Source organism: Canis lupus, chromosome 26 (assembly GCF_048164855.1).
Source record: "Canis lupus baileyi chromosome 26, mCanLup2.hap1, whole genome shotgun sequence".
NCBI classification, from domain to species: Eukaryota; Metazoa; Chordata; class Mammalia; order Carnivora; family Canidae; genus Canis; species Canis lupus.
In genome coordinates, this window is record NC_132863.1 from 46432324 (window position 1) to 46444458 (window position 12135).

Here is a 12135-nt window from a genome sequence, read left to right on the forward strand (position 1 = left end):
GAGGAGGGAGGTGAGGAGCTGGAGGCGGGAGTTTGAGGCGCGCTGAGGACCCTGACCATGGCAGTCCTGAGGTGGCTTCTGCTGGGGCTCCTGTGCCAGCATCTTTCTCCCGCAGCACTCACGGGGCGGGGACTGGTGGGCAGAGGCCTCACCGGGGAGCCAAGTGGAAAGGAAGTGGGCAGAGGACTTGGGGGTGTCAGTGGGCTGGGTGATGCAGTGACGATCAGTAGAACTTGAGCTGGAGGAAGGGAGAAGTGAACGGGGAGGGTGCTCACGGATTGGGAGAGGGCCGAGGGGTCGACAGGCTCGGGGATGGTGCTCAGGGGGCAGCAGGAAGGAGAAGGGACGCGGGCTCTGGGCGGACTGACCCTTCCTCAAAGCTGGACCTCCTGCCTCCCACGCCACTTGGTGGGGCTCCCAGGCCAGGCGCCGGGGCTGCGGGAAACCAGACCCATAAAGTCAATAGCTGCTGAGTTTGAGGGTCTGCAGGTGCCAGACACACACCTCGTTGTTACTTCCTGCTTAAACCAGCCATCCTGCGAGGGACTGTTGGTGGTTGTCAGGGGTCACATGCGGGTAAATGGGGTACCGGAGTTTTAGGAACTTACCAGGATCACAGTGCAGGGGCTGATGGGGCCTGGGCATGCGTCCATCCAGCACCTGTGATGGTGGCTGTCCCCAGGGCAGGTGGGGGCAGGAACTTTGGCACCACCTGCTGAGTGGGGAAGGTCTTGAGGTTGCTTCCTCCCCCCATCCTGTCCCTCCCTCTCGTCTCCACTTCTGACAGTTCCACTGACCTCTCAGCTCACAGGAAGTCAGGTCTGCATGCGAAGTGACCCCTCTCCTGTGAGCAGTCCCCCCTCCGCCAGCCCACCCCCCTCCCGTCCTCACTCACATCACCCCAGTCATGGGAGGGATGGCGTGTGAACTCTCTCCTTTGCCTTTGAACCAGCCAAGATGCCGTCAGCGTCCAGAGGTGAAGAAGCAGACGCCGCCGCCGGCAGCCTCCCGCCTACCACGGACGAACCCTCTCAAGCCTTAGCTGGGTCCGACTCCCCGGACAGTCCTCCCAGACCCCTGGAGAGGTCCGTGGGCCAGCTCCCCAGCCCCCCGCTCCTGCCCACCCCGCCGCCCAAGGCAGGCTCCAAAACCACGAAAAATGTCACAGGTGGGTCCGCGTGCACACGTCCTTCTGTTCATCGGTCCGGGCTCTCAACCCGATCGGGGGCCCACCGTGGGCTGGTTCTCAGCCTGGGCTTCGGCAGCCAGGGCTCTGGGCAGGTGCAGGGCAGCAGTTCTTAGCAAGCAGCTCTGGTTGTCGGGAGCAGACCCCTGGGGCCCCCCTAGTAGATGGGGCGGTCTGTTGGCCAGAGTCAGAGATGTCTCCCAGAACCTGAAGGCAGAAGATGCAGCCAGCCCCTGGGATGAGGACTTTGTCTGTCTGGATATTTGGGTGTCCTCTCTGTCTTCTCCTACTTTCCCTCTCCCCTTCCTTCCCCACTCTGCCCCACCTCCCCCCAGTCTCTCTCTCATGGTCTCTGCTCATCTGTTTCCCTCCATCTCTCCGGTGAGCTCCTTCCCTCGAGGCAGAGGTGGGTGGTCAGAGGGGAGCACGGCTGGGTCGGGGCCCCAAAGGCCTCTGCTTCTGTAGCTTTGGCCTCACCGGCTGAGCAATCCCAAGATGTTGAAAAGTTTACTTTTGGAGTTTGGGTCGTACTTGTCCCATCGCTGTTGGAAATGGGAGACACTGCTGGTCTCCAGGGCAGCGGGGAGGGTGCAGGCCCCTCAGTAAGAGGTGACTGTTTTGAAGACTAAATCCTCAGCTGCTGCCTCTGAGGGCAGAGGACATGAAGAGGATGTGGATGGCAGACCTGGGTGGCTTTGCTGGGAGCCCTCGAACACCACCCCCAATACTGCTCCGTCCCTCTTTTTGGGCCACAAGGAGGCCTGGGGACACACCATTTGTTCCTAACGCACGGGCCAGTCCCTCTGGGAGGGGACATGTGCCCGATTCACAGTTGAAAAGACTGTGGCTTAGGGGGCCCCAGCAACAGATCCTACAGCTAATGGAGACCTGACCCCAGTTCTGGGCCTGAAGCTCGTAACCCTCCTCCCCCCCACTGCTCTTTCTGCAAAAACCTTCTTCCCCTTGCTTCACCTGGTCAGCCCCTTTGCATCTCTGTCCCTACTTTAGGGAAGCCAACCCCATAGCAACATGCATCTTGCATTCTGGTACGTGTCGCATCACTTCCCCTTACCCAGTGAGTTGAATGGTGTCCCCTGAAGATGCATGTCTACCCAGAACCTCAGAACATGGCCTTCTTTGGCACGGGGTCTTTGCAGACACAATTCCATCAGGATCAAGGTGATATCCTCCTGCCATAGGGTGGGTCCTAAATCCAATAAGAATGTCCTTCCGAGAGACCGAGTTTGCAGTGACCTGTTTGCATGCCAAGGCCTGCCGAGGGTTGCCAGCGGCCACCAGGAGCTGGAGGGAAGCCTGGCATGTGTCTCTCTCAGCCCTTAGATGGCTCCAGCCCTGCTGACATCTTGGTTTCAGACTTCTGATGTCAGCAACCATGAGAGAATGAAGTCCGATTGTTCTGAGTCCCAGCTTGTGGGACTTTGGGACAGCAGCCTGGGACCCCACCGGATCCCAGTGCTGGCATACAGCAGGTGCTCAGCGAGTGCACGCGGCTGTGATGGAAGGAGCAGGTGGGGGTCCTGAGCCAGGTCGTGCTGCCAGGTTCCCGTCACAGCCCCTGCTTCTAACCTCTGGAATGAGTCTAAGCCTGCGGTGTGCCCGTGACCTGGCCACACGGATAAGAGTCAAAGTTCTGAGGCAGAACCACACTGTCCTGCGTCTCCTTACTGTCTTGTGATAATTTCCTTCCCCGTCCGCGGAGACCTGGCACAATTGGAAATCGGATAGGCACCACCCACCACGTTTCATTCTGGCTCCTGTGTAATTGGTTCTGGTCCCTGGATAACCCAGCAGCCCCGAGATGTCCTGCCTCCGCCGCTCGGGACAGATCAGGCCTCAGGCTGCACGTGTCCCCGACGTGACTCTGCTGCTTGTTCACGCAGCCGAAGTGCTCGGTCCCCAGGGCCTCGGGTTCGGCACCTCTGACTTCCACCCTCCCCTTTCAGGGGGCTCCAGAGCATCACGGGGGGTTCGTCTGGGGACTGGATAAGGAGCGGGAGAGCTCCGGAGGGTGGCTTCGGTCTGGATCTCTTTTTTAAGAGCTGAGACCACATTTTGGTGACTTTTGTCTTAATTTTCTCCCTTCTCCCTTTTTTTCCTCCCCTTTTGCCGGAAACGTTGGCTTCAGCCTGTGAGCACTAGGTGGCAGCAGAGGCCCCGTACCTGAGCTTCACTGGGACCCAGGGGGACAGTGTGCCCAAAGCTGAGTCCCCAGGGGGCTCGCTCTTGTCTGACATGGTGCCCCCAGCCTCCACCAGAGGTCAGGGCATCGTGCCCTCACCCCCAGGCCCACTTTGCTGAGTCTCTATGGTGTTTAATTTTTTTTTAATGAGTTGCCAACATTGTAAACATTCAGGTATGTTTAAGTGTTAAATATTGGAATATGTGTAGAACAGTGTAACAGGTGTAAAAATCTTTTACCTGTAATCCTGATTTGTGGCTCCTCTTGAGAAGTCTTCGTAGCTGGCAACCCCGAGCCCCAGCAGCCGCATTAAGGTGAGCAGGTGCTCTTGTGTTTGCTGAAACCCTTGTATCCCCCTCTCCCCCCCTCCCCCCGCCATCATAGGAATTGCCTGAGGTCCTTTGGCTCACCTGTGGCCCACCTGCCTGGACCCGTGTGAGTTAACCCCCTCAGGGCAGAGCGGCTCCTGCCCCTGTCCAGCTAGGGGACAGTCGCCCGTCTGGGTGGGGGTCCTGTGGCCTCTGCCAGCTGTAGTTGGAGTCGTGCTGCCAGGTTCCAGCCCCAGCCCCTGCTACATCCTGGAGGCACAAGTCGGAGGAGGCTCCAGAGCCTGGTTCCACACGTGAGAAGCGGGAGTGAGGGCCTCATCGCTGGCCCCGGCGAGCCAGGGACGGTGCTCAGCAGAGCGGCACGTGGGATATGCTTGTTCGGGGTGCCCGTGACTGACAGCGTGTGGAGACCCCGTTAGAGTCCAGGCTGAGTGAGCACAGGCAGGCTGTGTCACCTCACTTTCCCTGGGCTGTGACGGCCTCCTAGTAGGGTGGGGTGAGGGTTCCAGCAGCAGCAGCGGAGCGTCACCTGCTCCAGTGGGGTCCCTGTGATGAGCAGGGGCCGCCCTGTGTGGGGGCTAAGCCAGGGGGTGTAGGCTACTGGGGGTGGCCCTGAGGGCCACGCTCGGAATGGAGCCCCCATCCTGCCCTTCCTGTGACTGGCACCGTCTCATCCTAGGGTGTCAGTCGCTCAGGTGGACCTTCTACTGACCTCTCTGTGGTCCAGCCCACCTGCGTACCGTCCCCCCAGGTGTACTTGGCCCACCTGTGTCCCCCACCCTCAGGTGTGCTCAGCTTACCTGCCTGGCTCCGCTCTCCCTAAAATCCTCGTGTTGGCTTTCTGTCTGCCTTTCCTCTCGTGGCTCCACCCAGCCGGCCTCGAGGCCCTTCGGGAGCAAGGCCTGGGCTGTTTGGCGTTACCTGGCTGTGCCCACAGAAGCAGGTGCTTGTGAAGAAAGCAAAATGACACATGACATGTTTCAACAAGACTTACAGTCTTCCTTCTAGTTTTGTTTTTAATTGGCACAGTCCACATTCTCGGACTGCATCAGAAAGGCTTTGCCTGTCAGTGGTTTAGATCTGTGTCTGTCTGTGTCTCTGTCCCTCTTCCTGTTGAGGCTAAAAAGGGAGTTGATTTGTTTGTATCCAGTCAAGCAAAGTGATGGAGCCTGGAGCCTGCCTCTGTGGAGGCCTGTTTGGGAGCGAGTCTGTGTCTGAACATAGCACGGGGGTCAGGGAGCATCCGGGATCCTGCTGCCCGGTCAGGGAGCTCTTGGCCCATTTTACGGATAAGAAGGCTGAGGCTCTGGGGCTTTTATAGCTGCTAAGTAGCAGATCGAGGCTCGGGGCCAGATGTGGGCAATGGCCAAACCCAAGCTGTGTGGCGCCCTGAGCCCCCGATGCTGTGGAGGGCTTGCGGTGCACATTCAGGAAGTACCTGGCAGGGGGAGGGAAGCCTCGCCTCCCTAGGGTGGAACTGAGCACACCTAGTCTGGGTCTTCAAACTCAGTTCATGTGTACGAGCGTGTCGCACACGTGTTAAGTGCCAGGCCTCGGGCTACGGCAGGAAGAATGGAAGATGCGGGCTCTGCTCAGAGGCGCAAAGTTGGGTGAGGAGGGCAGACCCGAGGAAGGAATTCATCCCAAGTGGGAGGAGAGGGGTGTCCGGGCTGCCTTGAGTCCCACGGGGCAGGTGTGACGGGCTCTGCACGAGGGTGCAGATTCACAGAAGGTCTCCTGAGGAAGTGAGATTGGTGTAGACGGGAGGGGAAGAGCATTTCAGGCAGGGTGAACAGCCTGTGCAAAGGCTCAGGGTAGAGCATGTGGTTCCCTCGAGGACTAGAAAGCTCCCTCTGCCCTACAGCGAAGAGAGCTTGTGGAGGACAGTGGGGGGGAGATGAAGCCTGAGCGCTGAGGGGGGCAGCCTACGGGGCTCTGGGGTGCTGTGCTGAGGAGAATGCAAGAGGCTCGCCTTCCTGAAAGCTCCCACTGGGTGAGGCTCGGGGGGGAGGTGGTGGCGCTGGAGGAGATGAGGTGGGGCCGGGATCACGCTGGGTCCAGGCTGAGTGACTCCAACAGAGCTCGAGGAACTACGCTGGCTTCCACAGTAGGAAGTGTAGCTTCAAGAAGCCAAATCTGTGGCAGAGAAACGGGAAGGAGGGTTTTCTGCACCTGAGACCTTGCCCGGGGCCTGTTGTCACGGGTGTCTGTGGAGCTCAGCTCCTGGGATTGGAGGCAGGAGGTTCAAGGACAGATGGAGCTGGGCAGAGGTGAACCTCATCTCAGGCTCTGGGGGCAGGGGACCTGGCGCGACATCCAGAACAGGATGTGAGGGTCACGTGGCCGGGGGCTGTGTCCTCTGCTCCTGGGCTTGCGTCTCTCTGCAGAGTCCCTCCTCCCAGAGACTTACACTCCTGTCGTCCCTCTCATGCTCCAGGCCAGCCTGTGCTCTTCCAAGGCCCTGGTGGGAAGAGCACGGACCCTCCCCTCCGAGGACAGCTCTCCACGCCCACGGGGTCTCCACATCTCACCACTGTCCACCGGCCGCTGCCCCCCAGCCGTGTCATTGAGGAGCTGCACAGGGCGCTGGCCACCAAGCATCGCCAGGACAGGTGAGGCCCTCCCCCTGGTCGGGAGACCCACGTGCCCAAATCCCCACCAGCCTCATGCTCTTCACCTGTGTGGTCATGGGGCTCAATGCACGGCTGTCACCGTCTCAGAATTCTTAATTTTTGGATAAGACCATCACCTTTTTACTTTGCACGGAGCTCTGGTCTGGGTTGCCACATTCTGGGAGAGGACGTTCAGGGGGTGCACACGTGGGAACCTGGCCACAGAGGCCCCCCCCCCATTTCTCCCGATGGATCCAGGCTAGGGTGGGGGCACCCGTGGAAGAGAAGTAGATGTCACACTGGCCCAGGACTTGGGAGTTTTCATTAGGCAAGAGTGCAAGGAAGCCCGTTCTGGAAGCTTTTACTCTTTTATTTTTGATCTCGCGTGTCCATAGACCGTGAAAGAGAAATGAGTTGATGCAGGGCAGAGCAGTTAGGTAGCGGGACCTGTGTATGGTTTGGCAGAAGCACGGCGCAGAGGACCCGGGCCTTTGCTGCACGGAGTGGGACGGGATCCTAACGTGCCTCTCTCCTGCATGTGCCAGCCGGGGCCACTGGGCCGTGGATGCGGGATGGAGGCCGCGGGGCCCCCTTTGCGATACCATCACAAGCCAGATCCTCCGACGAGGCGGGCAGCATGTAACCCGAACTGTCTTCTGGTTCAGTTTTCAAGGAAGGGACAATAAAGCGTCCCCGAAGAAGCGCGTGGACGTGCGCCTGTCCAGGACATGCAGCGTGGAGCGGGGCAAGGACAGGGAGGAGGCTTGGAGCTTCGACGGGGTCTCGGACAGCAAGCGGACCGCGGCCAAAGGGTCTGAGGAGGACAAGGAGAACCTGATTGTGAACTCGGAGCTCAAGGACGACCTGCTGGTGTATCAGGACGAGGAGGCGCTGAACGACTCCATCATCTCTGGTGAGGAGGGCCCGGAGCCTGCCGTGCGGGGTCGCGGGCCGCCCTGGGGGCCACAGGGCCTGGGGACGAGGAGGCGCCTCGAGAGCATGGAGGAGGGGACAGGGCCAGGCCGGGGTGCCCCCAACAGGAGGGGAGGGGGCTGCGTCTCTGAGGATGAGCAGGGGGGCCCCTGCAGACTGGCGGGTGAGGTTGGGAGATGCACAGTGAAGCCGGATTATTTTGGTAACTGCGTATTGGTTTTTGTGTGTTTTTGAAAACACGCGAAAGAGGCTCAGTACGTAACTTTGTGGGTGTCGCTGCTTAGGGAGATGTGGCAAAAGTCGTATAGGTGGTACGCTGAGGGCTAACTTTTGGAAAATAGAGCAAAGAATGCTGCTGGGAAGGCGAGGCTGAAGTGGGAGGGAGAGGGCCGGGGTCCTGCGGCCATCCAGGTGTGGCGCGCGCGTGGCCGTGCCTGCGTGTGTGGGCGCTCATCCCGGGCCATCAGCTCACGTGGGCTCCGGAGCTCGGCACTGCTCCATCCTGGCTTCTGGACTCAGGCTCAGGGAGGGGGAGCATCGTGGCCCCGGGGAGGGGGGATGGAGCGGAGGTGCAGGTCAGGCCAAGGGAGTGCAGGGCGGGTCCCCTGCAGGCTGTCCAGGCTGTGCTGAGGGCCTGCTCCTTGCAGGAGGGTCGATTTTCTGGTGACTGTCACCACCGTGGGCAGAACTCTGGGTGGAGGCACCGGGGACCCAGCCCAGCAAATGGCTTCTTCCTTGGGTGTTGGGTGGCAACTGAGGAAGGGGCTGACGTTGACTTGGGTCCTGGCTGGTCCCCAGGGACGTGGTACCATGACCAGGTGGATAGAGCCTGGGGTTAGACAGCAGCCTGGCTGTCACCCTTCCTGTCCACTTGTATCCTTCTGAGCCTTTTCCACCCCGGCCAGCGAAGCCTGTGAGGAGCACCAGCATCCTGTGCATTGGGAAGACGCTGACTTTGATCACTGAACCAGAAACCTGGAGCCGGTCACTGGCCGAGGGATCTGGACATGTCCGAGGAGCTGCGGCCTGTGGGCTTCCCCAAGCTTACCTGGCCCCAGGACTGTCTTCCTTGAATACCCGTCAGCCTCTGAGGGACGGGGTCAGGAGGGAGATCTCTGAGAACGGCTGGTGTAAGCGAGGGTGCCAGGCTGGCGCAGGTGCCTTCAAGCTCAGCACCAGTGACATCAGGGGCTGGGTGGTTCTCTAGGGCGGGGTGAGGGCTGCCCTGTGCCTTGGAGGGTGTTGAGCAGCATCTTTGGCCTGCACCCCCGGACCAGTTCCCTCCAGCTCTAGGGGTGGACGTGTCTGCCTCTTTGGCTGCCCGTGGCTCCAGACGCTCCTGGGCTTGGCAGCTGCTTCCCCAGTCTCTGTATCTCCTCAGTTTCTCCTCTTCTCCCTGGGCCCTCTCCCTTTCTCCCATCTGCACGAGACCTGACCAGACCAGACCTGACCCTGCTGAGCTCCTGAGATCAGATGAGACAATCTGGATAATCATGGATGAATCTCCTCATTTTGACATCCATGAGTACATCTACAAAAAATAAATTGCATCTTTTCCCAAATAAGGTCGCATTCATAAGTATAGGGTACACACATCTTTAGGGGTCACCATTCCACCTCTCCAGCCACTCCCAGTGGCATAACAGGCTTCTCACTGAGCCACTGTGGTCTAATGGGAGCAGGAGGGTAGGACTCCTCCTAGAAACTCTGCTGCTAACGTGCGCAGGCTCGCCACCAAGCTGCCCGGGAATGTGCTGCACTTACTGCATTTGCAGAGCCTGGACAGAGCATCCTCTCCTCTGTCCCTTCTTCTGTGGGCACCGCTGTTCTGGGTTCATGGTCAGGATCTCACATTCAACCCTAAGAACATCCTGCCATGGGCTGGGCTTGTTGCACACGCCATCAGGACTTCCTGGAGATTCTAGTCTTCTGCAAATTGAGCCTGTGGGGGCTCATCCCAGGTGCATGATAACGGCGTTCCCAAATCATGGAAATACAGCATGGGAAGGGGTTTCCTTGATTTTACACATTCTCCTGTGTGTTCGTAATTCTCTCAAAGTTAAGAGCCTCTCAGATAAAGTACTTGGAAGGAAAAGTTCTGTTTTGTACTAGAAAAAGTCTAGAAACATTACCTTGTGAAGGAATGTAACTCACGGAAGGAAAGGCCCATGAAAACATTCTGCTTTGCGTGGAAGGACAGTAGCGGCAGGGATCAGTTATTTGCTTCTTTTGGATTCAAGAAGCTTTGCAGGCATTGTCCCGTCCCACGTGATCAGCCCAAAGATGTGCCACCCTGAATTCTGTAATAAGGTGGCATCCTATGCATCTGAGTTAGAATTTCATTTCTAGAGCTGGGGGTGGCCCCGTCCAAGGCAGGTTGCCTTATGGATCCGCCGGAAGGCTGTCCGACCTGGCTGAGTTGGAGTGAAAAAAAAAATGTATCTGTTGTGCTCTGAGTCTGACAATGGATTTCCATGCAGAGCAAGTCAGATGTCTTGGTCAACAGAGAAAGATGTGTGACGGACGGCGGATTGATGCTTCGTGCCCGCCTGCAGCGGGTAGAGCTACCTTCACGGGCATGTACAGTCAGTGCTCGGTAAAAACAGGACGCCGGGGGCGTTCTCAGCTTCAGCAAAGGTGAATCATTAAGATTTAATTCTTTTTACGAGCAGTTGTAGGTCCACAAGAAAATTAGGAGAGAGTTAGAGAGACTTCCATGAGCGTCCCCAGCCCCGCACCTGCATTGCCTCCCTGTTACCATCGTCACTCCAGAGTGGTGTGTTTGTGACAGTTGACGAGCCCGCCCTGACCCCTCATCCCTCAAAGGGTTCACTCTCCGTGTTGTGCATTCTGTGGGTTTAGGCAAGTCGACAATGACTTGTGTCTGCCATGATTCCATTCAGAGAATTTCCACTGCTCCAAAAATCCTCCGTGCTCCCCCTGTTCATCCCTCCCACCCCCACCCTCACCCCCACCACCGCTGAGCTTCTTATTGTCTGTAGTTTCACTTTTCAGGAATGTCATATGGTTGAAATCACGCAGTGTGTACCCTTTCCAGACAGCCTTCTCTCACTTAGTAATACGCATTCAAGTTTTCCTCCGTGTCTCTTCATGGCTTGATGGCTCATTTCTTCTCTGTGCTGAATGGTATTTCATTGTCTGGATGGACCACAGTTTATCCGTTCCCTCCTGAAGGACGCTCTGGTCTCTGCCAAGTTTTGGTAATAATGGATACAGCTGCTATACAAACCCATGTGCAATTTTTTTTTTGTGTGTGTGGACGTGATTTTTCACTTCTTTTGAGCAAATACCACGCAGCCCGATTGCTAGATTGGTATGCTAAGACCATGTTTAGATTTCTAAGAAACCATCCAATGGTCTTTGAAGTGGCTGCACCATTGCGCATTCCCACCAGCATGAATGAGCGCTCCTGCTGCCCCATGTCCTTGCCAATGTCGGGTGTCATCAGCGCTCTGGATTTTGACCCTTCTCAGAGGTGTGTGGTGCTGTCTCGTTTTAATTTGCATTTCCCTGAGGACCTACGATGTGGAGCATCTCTGCATGCTCGCTTGCTATCTGTGTATCTTTGGTGGGGTGTCAGAGTTTTGGATCCATTTTTTAATCGGGTTATCTGTTTGCTTAGGGTTGAGTTTTAAGAATTCTTTATATTCAGGATGAAGAGCCCTTTATCAGATGTAACTTTTGGAAATATTTTCTCCCAGCCTGTGTCCTCTCTTGTTCTCTTGACATTGTCTTTCACAGAGCAGAGGTTTTTAGTTTTAATGGAGTCTAGTTTATTGATTATTTTTATCATGTGTTGTGCTTTGAACAGTGTATCTAAAAGGACATCACCATATTCAAACTCACTTAGGTTTTCTCATGTCGTCCTCCAAGAGTTTTATAGTTTGGAATTTTACATTTAGGTGTATGACCTATTGTGTGAAGGTTATATGGCCCATGTCAAGATTCTTTTAATTTTTTCCATGCAACTGTCCAGTTCTAGCCAATTTGCTAATTAATTTATTTAATGTAGAATTTTAATTCATCATAAAAATTTAAAATTTATTTAACAATTTAACATATTTAGACATTTTTTTAAAGTAGGCTCCATGCCTAGCATGGAGCCCAGTGCTGGGCTTGAACTCCTGACCCTGAGATCAAGACCTGAGATGAGATCAAGAATCAGACACCTAACCGACTGACTGAACCAGACACCTCTAATATTTATTTAACAATTTAAAGAATTATTCCAAATATAATGTTGAGGATTTTTGCATTGGTGTTCACGAGAGATTTTGGTCTATAGTGTTTCTTTCCCCACAATGTCTAATACTAATAATTTTGGTATTAGGGGAATGCTGGCCTCAGAGTGAATTAGCATCCTGTTCTCAGCTTCTGTCCTCTGCAGGAGATTGCAGGGAATTGGTATAATTTCTTTAAAATTTCAGTAGAATTCACCATTGAACCCATCTTGGCCTAGTGCTTTCTGTTTGAAAGGTTATTAATATTGATTCAATTCCTTTAATAGATTTAGGCTTGTTCAGATCATCTGTTTATTCTTTGATTTTGGACAGATGTGTCCTTCGAGAAATTGGTCCACTTCCTCCAGGTCATGCAGTTTGTGGGAATGGAGTTGTTCATAGTATATCTTTATTCTTTTAATGTCTATGGGGTCTGTAGTGATGTCTCTTCTTTCATTTCTGATATTAGTAATTTGTGGCCTCTATCTTTCTTTTCCTTTAGTTATCCTGGCTGGAGGTTAATCAATTTTATTGATCTTTTCAAAGAACCAGCTTTTAGTTTCATTGATTTTTCTCTGTTGATTAGCTATTTGTTTTTAAAGATTTATTTATTTATTAGAGATACAAAGAGAGA

General features: G+C 55.3%; 1 protein-coding gene across 3 annotated transcripts in view; it reads left to right on the top strand.

The window, feature by feature from the left end:
• PHACTR3 (phosphatase and actin regulator 3) overlaps positions 1–12135 on the top strand; it is a 210263-nt gene that overhangs the window by 134498 nt on the left and 63630 nt on the right. For all 3 annotated transcript variants that reach the window (XM_072801613.1, XM_072801615.1, XM_072801614.1), the window contains exons 5-7: positions 953–1168; positions 6153–6327; positions 6993–7240. In XM_072801613.1, coding sequence (XP_072657714.1) covers positions 953–1168; positions 6153–6327; positions 6993–7240 — 639 coding nt within the window. The remainder of the gene's footprint in view (positions 1–952; positions 1169–6152; positions 6328–6992; positions 7241–12135) is intronic.